General features: G+C 40.2%; 2 protein-coding genes across 4 annotated transcripts in view; both read right to left on the reverse strand.

The window, feature by feature from the left end:
• The window catches only part of rab44 (RAB44, member RAS oncogene family), a 15217-nt gene extending 5650 nt beyond the window's left edge, over window positions 1-9567 (reverse strand). Inside the window, exons 1-6 of one of the 3 annotated variants that reach the window (XM_077602381.1) lie at window positions 9523-9567; window positions 4403-9445; window positions 2273-2322; window positions 2097-2182; window positions 1882-2007; window positions 1731-1812 (exon numbers count right to left, since the gene is read on the reverse strand). In XM_077602381.1, coding sequence (XP_077458507.1) covers window positions 1731-1812; window positions 1882-2007; window positions 2097-2182; window positions 2273-2322; window positions 4403-9433 — 5375 coding nt within the window. In that variant the 5' untranslated portion in view covers window positions 9434-9445; window positions 9523-9567. Of the gene's footprint in view, window positions 1-1730; window positions 1813-1881; window positions 2008-2096; window positions 2183-2272; window positions 2323-4402 lie in introns of all 3 variants that reach the window. The other 2 variants (XM_077602382.1, XM_077602380.1) reach the window with 2 other exon arrangements.
• Window positions 9568-9711: 144 nt separating this feature from the next.
• srsf3a (serine and arginine rich splicing factor 3a) lies at window positions 9712-17458 on the reverse strand. Its single transcript, XM_077602385.1, has 7 exons — window positions 17306-17458; window positions 15769-15806; window positions 12095-12308; window positions 11878-12009; window positions 10387-10425; window positions 10228-10314; window positions 9712-10131 (listed from the first exon to the last, which is right to left on the reverse strand). Exons 2-7 carry the CDS (start codon window positions 15773-15775, stop codon window positions 10104-10106), a joined length of 507 nt encoding a protein of 168 aa, XP_077458511.1. The 5' UTR covers window positions 15776-15806; window positions 17306-17458; the 3' UTR covers window positions 9712-10103.
• Between the last annotated feature and the right edge of the window lie 2505 nt (window positions 17459-19963).

A 19963-nucleotide genomic window follows, 5' to 3' on the forward strand; every position in this document is an offset into this window, starting at 1 on the left:
AACATGCTGTGATTGGTGTTCACTAGTCTTGCTATTGCAAAGAATGCTTTGGGTATTTTAGAAAATTATGAAAAGCAATCATTGGTCGAGCAATAGTTCACCAAATCTAAAAATTAAAGTTGTTAGGTTGTATGTTTATACGTGTGTACATATGTTTACTCAGCTGCTAAACATTAGACTCCTCTGCCCTCACAGATACACTTGCAATTTCTCCCCATTGGAAAATGTATTGGCATATTTCTTAATTTTAATGACTTGATATTTGTTTCCCCTTTTTGTGTTTTGCACACATTTCATACAAAATTGGCATACTTTTATCAATTGTAAGGGGTTTTAGGGGAAGAATTAGGAATCTTACCGCATTACAATGTAATATGCGTCTCTACAAAAAAAAATCCAAGTTACGAAACCACTTCTGGAATCAATTAATCTCGTAAGGAGTAAATTGTAGGCATGACTTTGTGAAATCCATCCATCTGCTACGGTTGACTACAGAGTAGAGGCGGGTTCACCCTTGACTGGTTGCCAGTTAAGTGGAGGGCATAGACAACTAGTTACATTCACACAATGAGGAACTGTGCTTGAACATATTGGCCATTATGTGCTTGGGCAGTGGGATGGGGCAGTGGGATGGGAACCGCTTCAACGTGTATATCCTGCTAGTTTCTCAGTCAATTGTGAGGCGGCAGCAAATTCGTTTTAAAGACCGTTCCGGGACTGTGCTCACTACAGTGGACAGCTATTTTAAAAAAGGTGCTACTTAAGACCTTTAGCTTTTTTCTTATTTAATGTAAGCAATTACTATTATCATTTTTTTAAAAGATTTTTTCAATATTTTTGTTGGTGACATTTTAACAAATGAATACAACTTTAAGAGCTAAATTAATTGAATTTAAAATGAATATAAATAAACACTGGTTCCGCCCCAAGTAACACAAAAAAGGAGATTTTCCCCCCCTATTATATTTAAATCATTGCATGCCATTGATAACGATATATTTATGTCCAAATCATTTAAACTGAGAAGATTGACGTGGGGTGGCCCGGCGGCTGAGTGGTTCGTGCATCAGCCTCACAGTGGGGGACCTGGGTTCAAATCCAGGTCGGTCCACCTGTGTGGAGTTTGCATGTTCTCCCTGGGCCTGCGTGGGTTATCTCTGGGTACTCCGGTTTCCTCCCACATTCCAAAGACATGCATGGTAGGCTGATTGGACACTCTAGATTGCCCCTAGTGTACGAGTGTGAGCGTGAATGGTTGTTTGTCTCCTTGTGCCCTGCGATGGGCTGGCCACTGATTCAGTATGTCCCCTGCCTCTGGCCCGAATTCAGCTGGGATAGGCTCCAGCACCCCCCAAGACCCTAGTGAGAATAAAGCGTTTCAGAAATGAGACGAGACTGACATTAATTCTCATCTTTCAGGGCCATTGGCCCTGCTAGAGGTCCAGTGAATTTTGACTGGGAAGGGGAAAACGAACAAACATTCATTCGCCCCTCCCAGTCAAAATGGATTGGACACCTAGCACCGTTACTGACAACCAAAGAGTTGAATGAGTGCCCTGTAAGCGTAAAAAAGAAAACGTCAATTTGTGCTTGAAAGGAAATCTTTACAAGTTGTTCTGGGACACTGCCGTGATTGAACATTATATCGTGTAATTGTTGGTTTCTCATGGGAGGTTACTGTCAAGAATAATAATTTCAAAAAAATGAAGTAGAATAAGATTAAGCCTTACCTTTCTTGACCTGCTGTATCCCACAGCTGTAGCACCACAGTTTTGCCATCCACGACCACAGTCCACAAGCACGTATCAAGACCTTCAAAACAAGTATACATCCTGTTATCCTCTATTTTCTTCCCAACACAAGAGAAAATAAGATTTGTACCAGCAGAAGCAGGCAAATCAGGAAAAAACTTCCCGTTTTGTGCTCGCTTCATGAAAGATGTCTTGCCCACGCAGCTGTCTCCAACCATGATCACGTTATAGGGGTTCAAGTTGGTTGATTTACCTGCTGACATAATATGGCTTCCTATAGAACTCCAAACTAAAATGATTGATTTAACTAGTTACAAATGGCAGACCCAAATAATGTGTTTATACCATGCGGAACATTCCAAGTATCTGGAGGCTGGTGGACTCTATCCCGAAGGATTTGGGATGGCGTCACGTCGTGAGTTGCATGCAGTCTGTTGTGAATCAGAGAGGGGAATATGTGCCAGTGCATAGTAGTGGCCTATTACTGAAAATAAAATGGAAGCTGTACATAAGACTCTTACCTCACAGACTTTGAAATATTAGATGATGGTCTCATATTGTCTCCATTGACCTGAAGATGAGATGTTCAGTCTTTTGTTACATTGGATTCAAAATAATAGAAAGGGGGCTATTTGATTTTGAAAATACACTCTGCATTATTTAAAAACACTTCAGTCATTTTTAAGCTCCTAAATCACAGGTGTAAAACACTAGGCCAGATCCGGTCCCTCCACTACATGATTTTTGCTCTAATTCCATATTTGTCATTTGAGAATTCACAAGGTTTTATTTGTAGTCTGTCTCTCTCTGTCTCTCTCCGTCTCTCTCCGTCTCTCTCCGTCTCTCTCCGTCTCTCTCCGTCTCTCTCCGTCTCTCTCCGTCTCTCTCCGTCTCTCTCCGTCTCTCTCCGTCTCTCTCCGTCTCTCTCCGTCTCTCTCCGTCTCTCTCCGTCTCTCTCCGTCTCTCTCCGTCTCTCTCCGTCTCTCTCCGTCTCTCTCCGTCTCTCTCCGTCTCTCTCCGTCTCTCTCCGTCTCTCTCCGTCTCTCTCCGTCTCTCTCCGTCTCTCTCCGTCTCTCTCCGTCTCTCTCCCTCTCCGTCTCTCTCCGTCTCTCTCCGTCTCTCTCCGTCTCTCTCCGTCTCTCTCCGTCTCTCTCCGTCTCTCTCCGTCTCTCTCCGTCTCTCTCCGTCTCTCTCCGTCTCTCTCCGTCTCTCTCCGTCTCTCTCCGTCTCTCTCCGTCTCTCTCCGTCTCTCTCCGTCTCTCTCCGTCTCTCTCCGTCTCTCTCCGTCTCTCTCTGTCTCTCTGTCTCTCTCTGTCTCTCTCTGTCTCTCTCTGTCTCTCTCCGTCTCTCTCTGTCTCTCTCTGTCTCTCTCTGTCTCTCTCTCTCTCTCTCTCTCTCATTTTAAAAGCGTGTTTCTGAAGGCTTCGTGTCATTTATTGTGCGCATGATATGGAGCCATCATATCGGTTCGTATGGCGGCAAAAAGGAGTTTGACATCTTGAATTTTTTGATTCATCACATAAAAATAGAAAGCAGATCAAGATAGCATACAAACATGTCACGTAATATAGTGTCTTTACAAATCCTAATTTCTAAAGCAATTTTGTTATTACGCTTGCAATCAATACCTGATCGATGTAGAAAGAATAGAATACCAAAGCGCACCATCATATTAGTTTAAATAGAAAGGAGCTTACATAAGTCACCAACTGTCCAGAATAAACAGTCATTGTATAATATACGCAGTCATTTATTTGAGATGATTGAAATCATGGATTGCATTGAACATTTAAATGTACAGACGCTCCCCTACTTACGAACATTCAACTTATGAACAATGGTACATACGAACATGTCTGCAAATTGCGTTTAAGTCGAAAAATGTATACCGACGCCTGGCGCTGTGAGGGCTCAGCTCACCCAGCATCTACCTTCTTCGTTGCAATGTGGAAGTGCGTGAACGTATCTCCAGTGCGCAAAGAACCTTTTTCATTTGTATCATTAAATATCTCGTGCATCCATTATTGAATATGGTTGGTAAAAAGCGAGAGGCTTCTATTGAGGGAGTTGCAAGGAAGAGGCAAGCCATTTCATTTGAAACGAGTGGCAATAATAACGAAGCTTGATGCGCGTGAGAGTGGTGAGCGTTTCACGGGCATTTAATCGTTCGACCGTCAGTACCATTTATAAACAGAAAGATCGAGCAGCAGGACCCAAATATTGAACGTTGCACAAAGTTTGCAAATCAATTGAATGATGCCATACAGTGCTACCGCATCATTTATGATGAAAAAAAGAAGAACTGTGCAATCGTCGTTAGATCACTTCTTTCAGCCAGTTTATAATACATAAATCTTTCTCTCTCTCTCTCTCTCTCTCTCTCTCTCTATACAGTACTGTACATATTCTCTCCATTTTATTAAATGTTTTTTTCAGTACAAACCAATGCGTGTTACTTATACAAGCCTTAAACATACAAATGCACTTATATAAACCTTCAATATACTTATATAGGCCTTAAACATAAATTATAATACAAAATATAGCACTGAATCAACTTACAAACTAATTCAACTTATGAACAATCGCTCGGAACCTAACTCGTTCGTAAGTAGGGGAGCGTCTGTATAATTATGTACTTTGTCTCTTACCTGTAATTCTTCCGCCCCTTGTATGATGTCATCAGCAAGGTGGTGTGTAGTTGAAGCTGTCACAGGTTCTGTTTGCAATTTGCCGGCTTCATTTGGTTTCACATGAGTTTGTTGTACTCGGGACTTCCGGTGAGATCCCATTTTCCGCTTTCTAACCCTTACTTCTAATTCTGAGAGCCCATCAGGTTTGGCAGCGATTGACTTTGTTTCCATGGTGTCGTCTTGAATCCGATACTCTGAAATGATATTTTCCCCGCCTGTATCATGAGCCGGGATTGCGCTTGGAGGATCTCCAGTGTGTTCTTTGTTTGGTTCTGAGCTTTCATGTTTCAACTCTTTATCATCGCTTTGACAGGCACGCTCTGTTAGAACACCATGAACAAGAGCTGTCACCGGTTCCCCTTTACTCAAATTCAACTTCAGCTCCAAGTCCCCCTTCGCCAAGGTTCCGAGATTTTTGCGTTTCGAGCCAATCCTTTTTTTGTCTTTCAACGTGGGACTTTTCACATTTTTATCACTCTCAGTATTTACTCCGTGTATATTTGGTTGTTCATTTATGTGTTCTCCACCAAGTATTTGAGTTGTGGGTTGACCTTCAATTTCACTAGCTTCGTGTCCTGTGGCTTTACTTAAAAATTCACTTTCCTGACTCTCACTGTACTGAGAACTTACATGATGAACTTTATAGTCTGGATCTTGATCAGGTCTATACGTCTCCGTAGAATGCGCCACGTCTTGGTCATTTCCTCTCACGTCAACTACTTGTGAAGCAAAACGATGAGCACCGTTTACATCATGCTCATTTTGTATTTGCATCGCCTTTTCCGAAAACGTAGTCATGACACCGCCAGTGTCCTGGACAACCTCAGCTGTGTTGAATTCCTGCTCCTTTTCAAGTGAATATTTGGTCCTTTGACTTAGTATTGCTTCAGTCTGCTGTAAATCCTCCATTGCTCCTACATTTTCTAGGTCTCCCCTATCGTGTTCTCTGTGAATTTCTGCCTCGTGTTTCTTGTTGATCCAAGACCTGCGAGTAGAGCCCATCTTTCTCTTCTTAGATGGCGTTAATGACTCATTTACCTGTCCTGTTTTTTCTGAATTATCGGGTATTTCTTCAACACATTTTCCCTGGTCATCTTTCTCAGTTTCTAGAATGTTTTCCAGGGACTCTTCATTTAAAGATATAGTTTTTGCCTGGAATCTTTCATCTGATTCTTCCACTAAAGTATTACTACATTGTACATCTGGGACCGCCCTGTGTGAATTGGTCTTGCCAACATCATATTTGTCTGAATTTGGAGAAATTGAGTCATCTGATGTAGTTAATTGAGTTTCCAAAGCTTCAACTGTCTCATCTTTGGGTTCCTGTGACACTTTATTCCAGATATTCTGTGTTTCTTGCATATTCAGTTCCTTGTACGATTCCAATTCCACTAAAGGTTCCATTTGTAAGAGTTCAGTTGTGGGGTCATCAAAATGATTTAGTGAGTTAACATCTAATTTTTGTTTGAGTGTTTTATTGATATCACTTTTCCAAAATTGAGAACTGTTGCCTCCAGAAATGCTGACCTGCTCACATTTTTCCTCCTTTTCCTCTTGTGGCAATAGATTTATGCCTTTTTCAGGCCCATACTGAACATTTTCATCTTTGTTAAGGCTATTCTTTTGGGTGTTTTCCATCTTGGGAATTTCAATTGTAAACGTCAACTTATCTTCTGGGGGATCTTTTTCATTGTTGCGATTTCCGGCTGCATCATCTGTCGTCTCATTGTGTGTCTCCTTAGTTATGACCTTTAGGTTTAGATTCAAAGCAGGATCAAAAATGACCAAGTCTTCATTACGTTCTGTCTCTATTGATTGAAGCTCGTCATTTAAAATGAAGTTGGGATACGGAGCATCTATGACTTCAAAAAAGCTTGCATGCTCATGTTGCTCATCTGTGGGTATTTCTGCTTTTGTTGAGGAAATTGTGGCTTTTGCTTCACTGTACTCTGTGTCTTTTTTAAGGCCACCTTTAGATGTGCACATCTCCAGTGTTGCAATAGAAAGCTTTGCATCTGAAAGTGGGTGGTTCAGAAAATCAGTCTGTACATTTTCCACCACCGATTTTGTTTTGGACTGAACAACTGGAGCTTCTACACTCCCTGAAACCTTAGTTGCACTCGATTGTTCATGTAGTATTTGTGAATGAGTATTTGATTCAATGAATCCGGAGTCAGTGTACAGTTCATCAGCAAAGACCATAATATGCCTTCTTTTGTCACGTCGACTAGAGCCCAGTTTTCTCCTGATCCTTACATCGGTAATGGAATCTGTTTGCTCATCTGCGCTTGTATTGTTGTCATCAGATTGGAAGTCAAAGATTTCTCTCTCTGGTTCCACACTTTGTGAAGATTCGCTCTTCATGAGTTCATCCTTCATTTCATTTTCTTTCACCTGACTTTGTGTGGTTTCTGTTCTTCCTGTTTCGACCCATTTACTCATGGAATCAGATGCATAATCCTTCATGGGGACCTCTTTTGCATTGTCCCGTGGAGTTAAACCCAAATCAAAAGAGTTCATGAGACTTAATTTAGATGCATGTGTTTCTAAAATATCATTGACAATGCCAGTATTTTTATCAACATCACCTTGATGTTGATCAATCAAGATTTCGCAGACTCTTATTTGATTTGTATCTAATAATTTAGCACCCTTAACTAAAACCTCATCTGGTTGTTGAACTGCTGTATCTTGTTTAGTATGCAAGTCCGTAAGTTCATCATCCCTGGATACGTCTGCTTTTGGTGGGGAAATTGCTGCTTGGTGCCTTATTTTCACATGTTCATTAATACAGGATTGAGATGTGCACACTTCTGGTGTAGCATTAGGCACCTCAGCATTTGCAAGTGATTGGCCAGCAAAAGAAGCGGGACTCTCATTAAAATCTCCATCCATTATTTCAGATTCAACAATGGAAAGTTCTTTCTCCTCTGGCATCTTCTTTGAAGGTGGTGACACAGCATGTTCATTTCCTCTGACAAACTCACTTATGTTTTCTTCTTGAAAAGTGTCTGAGTTGTATAATCCTCTTATCTCTAAATTTTCCAACGCAGTTGTTTCTATTTTAAATGTTTTTGCAACCTGGCTAACGGAGTCTGTTTGTTCATCTGCGCTTACATTGTTGTCATTACTTTGGGAGTCAAAGACGAGACTGTTCTCTGATTGCACACTTGAAGTAAATTCACTCACCATCATTGCACTTGAGACTTCTTTTGCACTCTGTTCAAACATTTCTTTAATGTCAATGTCCAGTTCCTGACTTTTTGTGGGATCTGTTTTTTCAGTGTTGATCCTTGTCTTCGAGAGGTCAGACGCATGCTCGTTTTTAAAAATCTGTTTGGAAACCTTTGTGGTGTCCTCCTTCATAGGGGGCCCTTTGAGGTTGTCCTCTGGATTTAAACCTGAGTCTAGACAGTTTATGGAGCTCAAATTAGACCTATGTGCCTCCAAAATTTCAATGATGCCTATATTGTCATTACCTGTAGATCCAGTTATCAGGATGTCCGAGTTTTTTATTGGGTATTCTTCCAATTGAGCCTTCTTGATTAAATCCTTGTGTTTGTGTTCAGCTGCTCTGACTTGAGAGTGCAACTTTTGTTCATCTGCTTTTGGTGGGGAAATTATGGCTGCCACGACATTGCACATCGTTTCTCCACCTTCATTAAGACTTTTTCTGGGCATATCCAGCTCTATTGCATCATCAAGATTTTCATTCTGTGACAATGGTGAAAAAGTTTCATTTTCCTCCCCTACTTTTGTCTCAGATTTGACAGTGGAAAGAATCTCATATAGCATCTCACTGGAAATCTCAAGCTTTTTTTGCAGCTGGGGTTCAGTTGAGTTTAAATCTGCATTTATTTGGTCAGGAACACTTATTTCTCCAACTGGACAAGTGTCTATATTGTCTGTTAGTTGTGTATTTTCAACTGCTTCCATAGTAAATCTCTCTTCTTTAATTCTATCTGTATCATCACCACCAGAGCCAATGTCCTGAGCTGTATTATCAATGATTTCATCATTCACATTTTCAAGACTTGCGCCAAGATTTTTGTCATGTTCCACATTTTTAGGTAAACCGATTTGGTCAAATTGGGATGATTTGAGCTCTTTAATTTGAATTTGGTGTGGAAGCTGAGACCCTCTGACATGTGAAAAGTCAGATGGCTCATGTTCCTCATTTGCAGACAGGTTATCTATTGCTGATGGATGGTTTGGTTCCTCAACATTTTTTTTTATTTGAGCTATTTCATTGTAGCGATTTGTGCTAGCAGGGCCATCTTTCTTATTGGCTAGAAAACTTGTTTCCATCGAGTCGAAATTTAGGATATCGCCCAAAAATTTATTTGGCTGTGTAGGGTCTTTATTTACAGTTTCTATTTCTGTATCTATCAGAACGCACTCTGACATTGTTTGGAAGTCCAACTTGTCAGGCCAAAGTTTATCTGGGTTTTCCAATTTTTCACAGGAATCAGAATCCCACTTACTATCCATCTCTCCACCATCTTGAGCCGAATGCAAATCACTATTAATGGGTTGATGTAGCTCTTCTTCATCAGGGTAGCCGGGTATCAAAGCCTCTGAAGTATCTCCAGGTGTGTAGGCTGAATACAAATGTGTCCCATATAATGAATCATAATCTTCACTTGAACTGCCAGGTTTTTGCATCATCTGTGTTTGTATTTTTTCTGCGCTCGCATCTTCAATATCCTCTGTTGGTTTGTGGTAAGATTCAACAGTAAATTGCTCAACACCACGTCTTTTACTCTGTCTATTTGATCCGAGCTTTCTTCTGCTTGATTGCTGCTTTGATGAAATTCTATTCTGAGATTCTAAAGTGACCTGGCTTTCATTAGGTAGTATATTGAACGATCCTTTATTTTCATCCGGTTGTAGTACAGATGGCTGGTCTGTTACAAACAAATCCTCTGGCATTTCAACACGCTGTCCCACCCTTCGATGAGAGCCAAATCGCCTTTTCCCGCCAGGCATGTTTGATTCCTCCTACATTTTAATTCGATTACAGTAATACCATGTTAAGTACAACAATGACATTATTTGAAAATTGGTAAATGACTTACCCTAATGTGTGCGTATCATCAAATAGGTTGTGAGGTGCAACGGTAGTCACAGCTAAAGGGGAAGTCAGGTTATATAAGGGAGGTGCTTCTTTAACCATCACTGGAAGCTTCCTGTGTGACTAAGACATGAGTGAATAGAAATCATGTGAACAGATTAAAAAATAATAATTAAAAAGACAAAGACCGACATTGTTTGACTAGGCAAAAAACATTTATTGATCAAAAAGAATCTTGTCAGCCACAAAATGAAAGAGCATCTTGTAAAACAACGACAGATGCTGCTCTATGTAGTTAACAGCCCTAGTCAAGTCAGTTTTTAACAACACAATTGGAAGAAAAAAAATTCCACTTCGACAACAAGAGGACAAAAATTAAACCAGGAGGGGAAAAAAAGAATCCCACAACATACCAAAGACAATCATGCTGAATGAACCAATAGGAAAAAACGTAGTTTATTGTTAACCGACAGTATTGACAGGGTTACTTGGACACCCCCGAACACCAGCTTGAGTTGGTAAATAACGCCTAAAGAGATTAACTATAAAACTTTTGAGTTCCCACACACAAGCGATTCCGTGTCCTCACTTCCTGTCGTTCGAACGAGAGCGGCTGTGAAGGAAAGGGCAGAAACAATGGAACAATTACGTATTCATGTAACATTTACCAAGGGTAGATTGCAATGTTGTCATTAAACTAAACACATACCTTCTTGACCGCGAGAATGATTTTGAGCGTTTACGGTTCTTGTCTCGTGACAGAGACCGATACCTGCGTTTGTCTCGTGACAGAGACCTGAAGGGAAAATGATGGTAAATGCATAAATAAGAAATGAAAAAAGATATATTTAAAAAAAAATTAACATACCTGCTGCGACTGCGGCTCAAACTCCTTCTCCGAGGGGATCTAGAATGTAGATAAAACCAGGAGGGGGAAAATATGTTAAAGTAGAAAAAACATGGTTGGGTAGAATGGAAACCTCACAGGATCATCTTGACCGGGCTTCCTATTGATGGCTCAATGTGATAACTTTTTTTTTTTAAGTCGTGAACCAAACAGGAAGAGGTCCAAAACACGTGACAGTCTATGCAAAGTCACTCTGCTTTGGGACTGTATCCAGTTACAGTACGTGTATTCAAGCATGTGTGTAGAGATGAAGGGGGCGTGTCGGTTTTAAATCGCTTGCTCAAAGCACTGCAACAAGCCAAATAAGTATTGATAATATTTTAAATGAGGGATATTTGAGAGGTGAAATTGTATTAACATAGAAGGAAAAAAAAAGACCAAAACTGCCAGGTCACTTTAAATGGCCAGTCGCTTGAGCCATAAACCATGGGCAATTATTTGCAGCAAATGCAATACCAGACCAGAAAAATCTGCCTAATGTTTTGTCGCTCTACTCTAGTGCTTTTATTTTTAATCTACACCACTGCCACGTGGATGATGGGAGCTTTAACGTTTCGGAGAGAAAAAAAGAAAAAAAAAACTCATTACTATGAAAAGCATGATAAAAGCAACTTACTATTTTTTTGAGGGGGGTTTGGACAATAAAGAAATGGCGCATGGTAGCCCTGGGCGAGGGAGGTGAAATTGCAGAAGATCTGCCGCATGCTGCAAATGTTGGCGATAAGAGGTTGCTTGTTTGCTGGCTGCAGGGGACGGCCGTAGAGCTTCCCTGTCTTTAGTGGGGAGGGATGTAAGCCAATGGCCGTTCCCGTTGATACTGCGGCGAATAGTACGAGTAATGACGCCGATCGGCTGATAACGTGAGTTGGGCTGCTGTTGATTGGATTAAGGTTGGAGCAGAGAAGGATGCCGTGAACTGCATGCTCAGGAACCATAAGCTTGGTGGAACCTGATGACTGGCGCTGCGCCTGGGTCATGTGACAAAACCAGCCAAGCAGATCGCTGGTCAGCAGTCACATGAGGCTGAAAGAGGACTAGTTGACTGACTCAGATGGTGAGAAGCGTGGTGGTGACTCTGCAACGGGGTTCAGTTTATTAATAGATAGAAAACTGAACTCAGCAAAACAAAACTAATACCGACAGAAATATTTTATAAAGTCATCTATGTATAGGTGGGTGTGATTGAGGTTTAGATTTAGGCACCTCTAAGATTATTGTATTTCTAAAGAAAAGAGGAAAATACTAAGTTACACTGTCGGGTGCAGACAGATGCTGCTTTTCTAAATTTGCCACTCGCAAATATAATTTACAGAGAAAAATGTGCACAATCACTCTGCTTTTTGCCGTTGCCAAGAAGTAGCATTTTCAAAATCAGTTTGCCATTTACAGTGTGGGGAAACCGGCCATCTGTACATAGTGAAAGTGACACCCTTGACACTTCTTCAAACATACCTGCGTCTAATTGGAGAGCTTCGGCGTCTGCCCTCATCTCTCGGGCGACTCCAGGACGGAGGGGGGCCGCGGCTTCTGGAACGCTTTTCCCCAGTGGACAATTCAACGCGCACTCGACATCCACACATATTTCTTTGAGGGGAGCGTGAGGTCACAGGTTTAGCATCTTTGCAGATTGGGAAGACATTACATGTTAACTAGGAAGCAAATGTTCTACCTTCCGTCCAGTTCTCTCACAGCATCAGAAGCATCTCTTGGATCTTCAAACTCTACAAAAGCAAAGCCTGGCGGGTTCCTGGCAACCCAAACGCTTCTTAATGGACCGAAGTAGCCAAAAGCCGATTCCAACTCTGCCTTGTTGCCGTTGTTTCCAAGATTCCCCACATAAACTTTGCAGTCCAGAGGACAGTCTCTGCTGCTGTAAGAATTGTCTGGCGTGGAGCAAGAAATAAAAATCTCTTAAGGGGTGCGTCTTCAGTGTTATGATATATATGCAAGATACTGAACATTACTTCTGAAATAAGACTTTTTTAAACTGTACATGCAAAATAGAGAGAGGTATTGGTTGTATTATATTTATGAACAAGTGCTGAATGAAGTTTTCATGAATAAAGGGACATGAATGTACCCTGCCCATTTTAATCATTTTCCCCCCAAGATAATAATAAAAAAAATTGCGTGTGTAGTATCAGGGTTAATTGGTACATGTGAATCGTGATACGAATATTCTCGCCAGATAAGAGGCAATACACTCCCCTAATATTTACCTGCTGCTGTAAATAAGAACATGTTATTGACCAACTCTGGCTCCCTTCTATCACTATGAGTAGCATATTAGCCTTGGCCCCTTTGGGTTTAGCTAAACTGCAATAAGAGTGATCCTCTCTTTTGACAAATATATACAAGATAACTTAACCAGCAGTACCAGAAAATGAAGGGTGTACAATGCTACGGTGGTTACATTTAATATAGAGGTCGTGAAATTTCTCAGATTTAGGTAGCGACCTGTATACTTCAGCTGCAATGTTTGTAGTTTCCCTTCGCTACAAACAGTTACCGTATTTACTCACATATAAGCCGCCCTCGCGTATAAGCCGTACCCATAAAATTGCCCTAAAATTGTTGAATTTTACAATATCTTGCGTGGAAGCCACCCCCCAATTCACAATTTTTACCTCCATATTCATAGTTTTAATAGGGAGTACAAATGTTACTTTGAGGGGAAGATCTTGAGAAAAATCAAAAGCATATTATTAGGGTCAATATCATAAAAGAAGTTTATATGCCTGTAAATGCAAAATATCAAAATATTCAATTTGAAAAAAGAAATAAGTCTATCTTGATGAGAATCTGATCTATTTAATGACAGAAATTACAATTTTCTTACCAGAAGTTTAAGATGTTGGCAGCCAAATTGCTTCTAATGTCGAAATGTCTAGATTTTTTTAGGTGGTTCATATTACCGCAATACAACCTGTTAAAAAAAATTAAGCGAAATTTTGTTTTATTTCATAATCACAAATGTACAATCATTTCCTTTCTGTGTTCCAAAAGGGAGGGTTGCCTGTACGTAGACAAATTCAAAAAGGAAGTAGCGTAAGCACAACCAGGAAGTTGTCCATAGCGGTACAGTGGTACCTCGACATACGAGCAATTTGTGATAAGAGTAAAATTTTGAGCAAATATTTATCTTGATACGAGAAAATTTTTGAAATACGAGCAGGCAGCGGACGCGAGAGGCTGCTCATAAGAACATCATGGGCACTGTCTCTCTCCCCGCAACTCCCTCGTGTAATGTCTCTCTGGTCGCAACTCCCTCGTGTAATGTCTCTATGGTCGCAACTCCCTCGTGTAATGTCTCTACAAGCACTGAGCGGAGCATTGCATTTTTTCAGTATTTTTCCCCCCGTTAGTCGGTGCAAATGGCTCGTTGGCAAGTGGTCGTGCATTATCCTATTGTGAGGACATTTGTGTGCATCACTTTGGGAATATTTTGAAGGGAATACAAAAGCAAAAAATCGATAGGTTGCATGTGAAAGTCAGGGTGGAGGCGGGGCAAATAGAGCCAACCCAGTCGGGAGAAGGTATACAAATTTAAAGCAAAATTATAATTAAGTTTAGTGTAAGGTTAGATTAAACTTATTTTTGAGTGTGTCTGCATTGTAATCCAAGTTCATTTAAATTTGTTTGTGTTGTTACGAGCGCGTTGCCGTGCAGTCAGGGTGGAGGCGGGGCAAATAAAGCCAACCCAGTAGGGAGAAGGTATAAAAACTAAAAAAAATAGAATTAAGTTTAGTGTAAAGTTAGATTGAATTTATTTTTGAGTGTGTCTGCATCGTAATCCAAGTTCATTTAAATTTGTTTGTTGTGTTACGAGCGTATTGCCGTGCAAAAAGTCCCCACTCTCTCTCTCTCCCCCCCAGCGAAATCCGTATAATTTTAGTAGTATTAAACACATTTTAGTAATATTAAACCACTAATTATTTGTTACTTTGTCAACAGATGGCAAATCAGGAAAAAAAAGTTTTTCCAATCCAATATCCTGTTTTGGGTGTTTTTTCAGAGGATTGGAACGAATTAATTTGTTTTTAGTTCATTTCTATGGGAAACGTTTGTTTGAGTTACGAGAATATCGACATGCGAGCTCAGTCCCGGATAAGCTAGTATCTCGAGGTACCACTGTATAGTGTTCACCAAGTCTCTGGGTGCAATAATAGCATGGGATACACATTATGCAGGTATGATATTTTAACGATCGACCGCAAGACCTCTGATCAGGCTTAACAACTATTGGGATGTGCTGACATAGTAAACGAACACATCTATCAAGACGACTCGCGTGTGGCAACCATAAGTGATTTTTTTCACCTTTTATGCGAGATATGGTTAAAATAAATTTTGTTTGCCGTTTTATCAGTTTATCTATTCTTTATTTTGAAATAAATAACCGCATCGTCCGCATTTTCTTGCATTATGGCGCTGCGTCTTTGTCACCTTGCCGTTTCGTGCATGTCATTTTTATGTGCCTATAAGCCGCACCCTCGATTCAGTCATCTTTTTTATGTCGGACAAATGCGGCCTATATGCGAATAAATACTGTATATTGTGAATGTAACCCTCCACTGCATACTGCAAACCCTTCTGCTTTCTGGATGATATTGCTCCAAAAGAAATCACTAACATACTGCGGTATACGCTTGCCTGAAAAAGATATTTACCATCAGAGCCACAAAGCTTGACAGAGTAGCAACAATATCTAAGTCGAATGGAGCTTTTGCAAAAGTTCAATCTTTGTGGACACACAGCTCATAGCAAAAAGCCTATGATATGTCCCATTCAGGGATGCTCAAGTTTTGTTCATTGGTTCTAATAAAGCACATTATGTTAGTAATGTAAGCTGTCGACTTGTAATCCCATTTATTAATTCTAGTTATTTGAGACAGAAGTGAGAGTACTATGAAATGAAAGATGCCCGAGATCAAACAAGATTTCACTATTTATCATCTTGCACCGTGTTAAAGTAATGTCTAGAAAACTGTAATTAAATGGAACTCTTGCAAGGGTCTGTGATGCTTTGAAGCATAACCTGGGTAAAATTAATACTTTATATAATTTGGTGTTCATGTCTCATCCAAAAATCACAATATTCATTAGGTCGGTGCATTTTTACTTCTCGGTATCTGCAGATTCTCACAACCAGGTGACTCGGAGTCTCATGCAAAAAATATGGAATTGGGACGGCCCTAATATCAGTGTAAAAGTAATGTATGTAGCGATAATACTTCACGTTTGATGAACCCCCATCTATATTGATTGCTAGCCGAGTTTCCACATGTAATTCAGGACAGGTGGTCATATAAAATATTGCCAAGTAACAACTTGACTTCTTACCTCCCATTTCAGCAGGTACACGTCAATTGGTGAAATACCTGCAACAAGAGGGGGAAAGAAAGTTGGAAAATTGTCATATCATCCACATTATGACAATAAAAGCATTCAATTCAATGCAAGCTTCCTACATTGCCAAATGGCTGAGTTTCAATAGCAAAGGGAATGAATCGGGCACTTGTCAAATTTTCAAGAAAGCTGCTGTTTGTGCACAGGTATTTTAAGATGCATTTAAAAAAGGCAAGAAAACGACAGACACTTAACTTGAGTCATGTTGGTGTTGTCCTGCATCTCATAATCGCTTATTTTTGTTGTGTTATAGTCCTTTAGCTTTTATGCTCGGTGTTAGCCACTCTATTGCTAACTATGTTAAAAATAGCTGCTTGTTCCTTACCTTCTTCATCTACTGAACATTGGTCTTGAACTAGCATTAACGTGGCATCAGCGCCCCAGTTCTTTGGGGCGTTCGGGTGGTGTAATTGCAGTTTAAATGTATTGAATTTTATCGAAATGTATTATTGTTATTTGACGATAAAATAGTTATCCATTTATTGCCGAAGTCTAATTTGATGTCTATAACCCTCAATGGCAGCGGAAGAGTTCAGGGATACAAAAAAACTAGTTTGAATATAGTACACAAATACCTTTCCAGTATAACATGTTTAAATTTGAACCACTGGGGAAAAAATCAGTATCAAGTTTGTTATCACATTGGACTGTTTTTTTCTATTACATAGGTTTAGATTAATTAAATATTTACATGTAGTTTGTTTGCAACCTTATTTGGTGCTGCAGAATTGATTTGCCAAAAAATGTTTTCACTAATAACTCCCTTATACGGATTTAATGTTGCATATAGGTATAGGATCGCGAATCGGTATCGCCAGAGCCACCAAATTGGGGGACTCGTACTCGACTTGCATGCAAATATTGCATACTTAATGTATTGTTTGTGATTTCGATGGTTCACACGTACGTTTTAACCACGTGACCTTAAAAATAAAGCGTATCTTACCGAACAGTTGCTTTTGAGGGTAATGTACACCTCTTCCTTTGTTAAACTAAAAGCAAAATGTGCACCTATATTACCACATAGAAGTAAAAAGTGGTTTGTATCGCGTACATCAAACATTAGGAGGCGCATATTGTAAAATCAATGACGTGTTTCAAACGAACGGCTCATCTGGGGAACCTCTTTCGACGCCATTTCCAGACTTCCCGTAGAAAAGGCAGGCGGCAATGCCATCACGTCGCGCAACGTTTCAAAGTACATTGTCAAAGAAAAGCTCCAGTCAATATAGTTTTGTTTTAAGCCAGGATTTACAAAACCTCGCCAATGTCGACACAGTAACTCAATCAGTACTAGTAAAACAAGTATTTTCCACCCATCCCCCTATAGTCAAACGGGCGAACACGGAAGCTAACCTTAGCATCCCAAAGAGTGAGTCATCACTTCTTGAGGCAATTGGCTATCAGCAAACCAGATTCGACGCTTCCGTCAACACTTGTTATTATTTTAACCAATTTTGACTTAACTCACCACAACCGAAGCAGTAGCGCGACTCAAATGTTTCCCGTCGAGTTCACTTCGTCCAAACGACTAGCTTCACTTGTTGGTAGCGCTGGCCGGAAAGAACGGCCTTCTTCGACTTCTTTCTTTCCTCGAGTCAGGACCTAATGGGACCCCAGCGCCCTCTGCTGTAACGGAATATACTGTTTGATTTGCGTTGCTTGAGGGCAAAAAAGGGAGGAATAAGATGTTCATTTTTACTTCAATAGTTAATTATTCGGAATTTACGTTTTCATGGACAGTTCTATCCAAAAGTTATTGTTTGCTTAACTTATTCACTTTATTTAGTGATAGAGTGCAATTAATATTGAAAACACGGGTACAATCAAGGGCGGCTCTGCGACTTGGGTGGTTAACGTGTCGGTCTCACAGCTCTGGGTCCTGGGTTCAAATCCAGGTCGGTCCACCTGTGTGGAGTTTGCATGTTCTCCCCGCGCCTGTGTGGGTTTTCTCCGGGTACGCCGGTTTCCTCCCACATTCCAAAACCATGAATGGTAGGCTGATTGGACACTCTAAATTGCTCCTAGGAATGGATGTGAGTGTGCATGGTTGTCCATCTCCTTGTGCCCTGCGATCGGCTGGCCACCGATTTAGGGTGTCCACCGTCTCCGGCCCGGAGTCAGCTGGGACTGGCTCCAGCATCCCCCGCGACCCTAATGAGGATAAAGCGGTTCAGAAAATGGATGAATGAACGAAAAGGATACAATCAACTTCAACTGGAAGGCTACAGAAGCGATCATTTGCTTCTGTCAAAGGCAACCAAAGAGTTAAGATATGAGAGGGCATGGAATATTTATACAGCAAAATACACATGGGCCAAACCTATTTGAATGTTTTTTCTTTGTTTTTTTAGTCTTATTTTGCCCAAATAATCTTTACTAAAGATTTATATATGTATTAATACATCCATTCATTTTCAACACCACTTGTTCTCATCAGGGTTGCGGGGTGCTGGAGCCCATCCTAGCTGACTTCGGGTGAAAAGGCAGACTACACCCAAGATTAGTCGACAGTCAGTCAGTCATAGGTGTTGATGTTCTAGTTGGTTTTGAAAAGTAAAGAGTTATAGTTCCTCTTCTGGAGAAAGTAAAGAAATTACTTTACAGACTATTTGTTTATGAAAGTAACAAAGTTACATTTACTTTATATATATAATATGATTGAAAAGAGCATTTTTGTGTTTCTGACATACAATAATTGAGAAGACAACTCCTTCCTAACTCTATGAAATGTAATAGAACAATATATGGTGCAGAAATTTTTTACAGCCATTTTATTTTTGTTAACTTGCCTTCAAAACAAAAGTTGTTGTGCAATATGAAATCAATGAAATAATAATTTGGGAGTGCGCATGGTCGTTTGTTTCTATGTGTGCCCTACGACCAACTGGCGACCGGGCTAGGGTGTAGCCTGCCTTTTGCCCAATGACAGCTGGGTTAGGCAACAGCAATTCCCGCAACCCTTTCGAGGATGGGCGGTAGGGAAGTTGCATGGATGAATGAATGAAATAATAATATTTTTTTAAAAATCAACCGAAGAGATGTGCGAGTGGTTAGCGTGTCGGCCTCACAGTTCTGGGATCGAGGGTTCAATCCCAGGTGTGGACCTTCCTGTGTGGAGTTTGCATATTTGGTGATGAAGAATGCCTTTCCCAGCATGATGGAGCACCTTGCCATTAAGCAAAGGTCATAAGAAAATGGCTTAAGGAACAAAACATTAAGATTTTGGGCCCTTGACACGGAAACTCTCCAAATCTTAATCCCCTTGGGAACTTGTGGTCAATCCTCAAGAGGCAGGCGGACAATCAGAAACCCACAAATTCTGACAAACCCCAAGCATTGATTATACAAGAAGTTGATCGCCAGCATGCCAGGGAAAATTGCAGAGGTCTTGAAAAAGAAGGGTTAACACTGCAAATATTGACCCATTGCATGTAATTCTCAATAAAAGCTTTTGATACTTGTGAAATGCTTCTAATTGGATGTCATCATACCATAGACACATCTGGCAAACACCTAAAAACTCTGAAGGAACAGACTTTGTGAAAATGTAATATTTGTGCCATTCTCAAAACTTTTGGCCATGACTGTATAGTTAACAATAGTATAATTATTAATATGATTCGCTATTTCAATTTAATTCCCAAATTGCTGTGACATTGTACTGCACAAAGCACCTTGGCTGGTTCATGCAGTCATTAAAATAAACAAGAACATTGTGTGATAATGTATTTTTATCCACAAATGTATGTTAACAAGACAAAAGCCAGATTTTTTTTTTACATATGCAGTCAGCACATCTCCTTCACAGTTCTGAGATTTTAGATTTCAGCTTTGGCCTTCCAATGTGGAATTTACATATTCTCTTGGTAATTGCTTGAGTTATTTTTGTCCATTAAAGGTTCATATAAAATGCTACGTCGCCTCTATATTTATATGTGAGAGTGAACACTTATTTTCACTGAAATTAATAAAAGACCAGTCCATGGTTTTCCAAAAGTCATCTCCAGCTCAACCGCGATCCTTGTGAAATAATGTGAAAAAATTAAACCAACCATAACATACAACTTCAAGAGAGATAAATATTACATGAGAGTAAAATTCCATTTATTTTTAATGTCATACTGCT

This window comes from Stigmatopora argus, chromosome 6, assembly GCF_051989625.1.
Source record: "Stigmatopora argus isolate UIUO_Sarg chromosome 6, RoL_Sarg_1.0, whole genome shotgun sequence".
Taxonomy (NCBI): Eukaryota; Metazoa; Chordata; class Actinopteri; order Syngnathiformes; family Syngnathidae; genus Stigmatopora; species Stigmatopora argus.

What these genes read in the sequence shown, in the direction of transcription:
- srsf3a (XM_077602385.1), bottom strand. An exon ending in AGCTCTCCAATTAGACGCAG is followed by an intron (nt 10,426 to 11,877) that starts GTATGTTTGAAG and finishes TCTACATTCTAG; the next exon opens with ATCCCCTCGGAGAAGGAGTT. An exon ending in TTGAGCCGCAGTCGCAGCAG is followed by an intron (nt 10,315 to 10,386) that starts GTATGTTAATTT and finishes TTTTCCCTTCAG; the next exon opens with GTCTCTGTCACGAGACAAAC.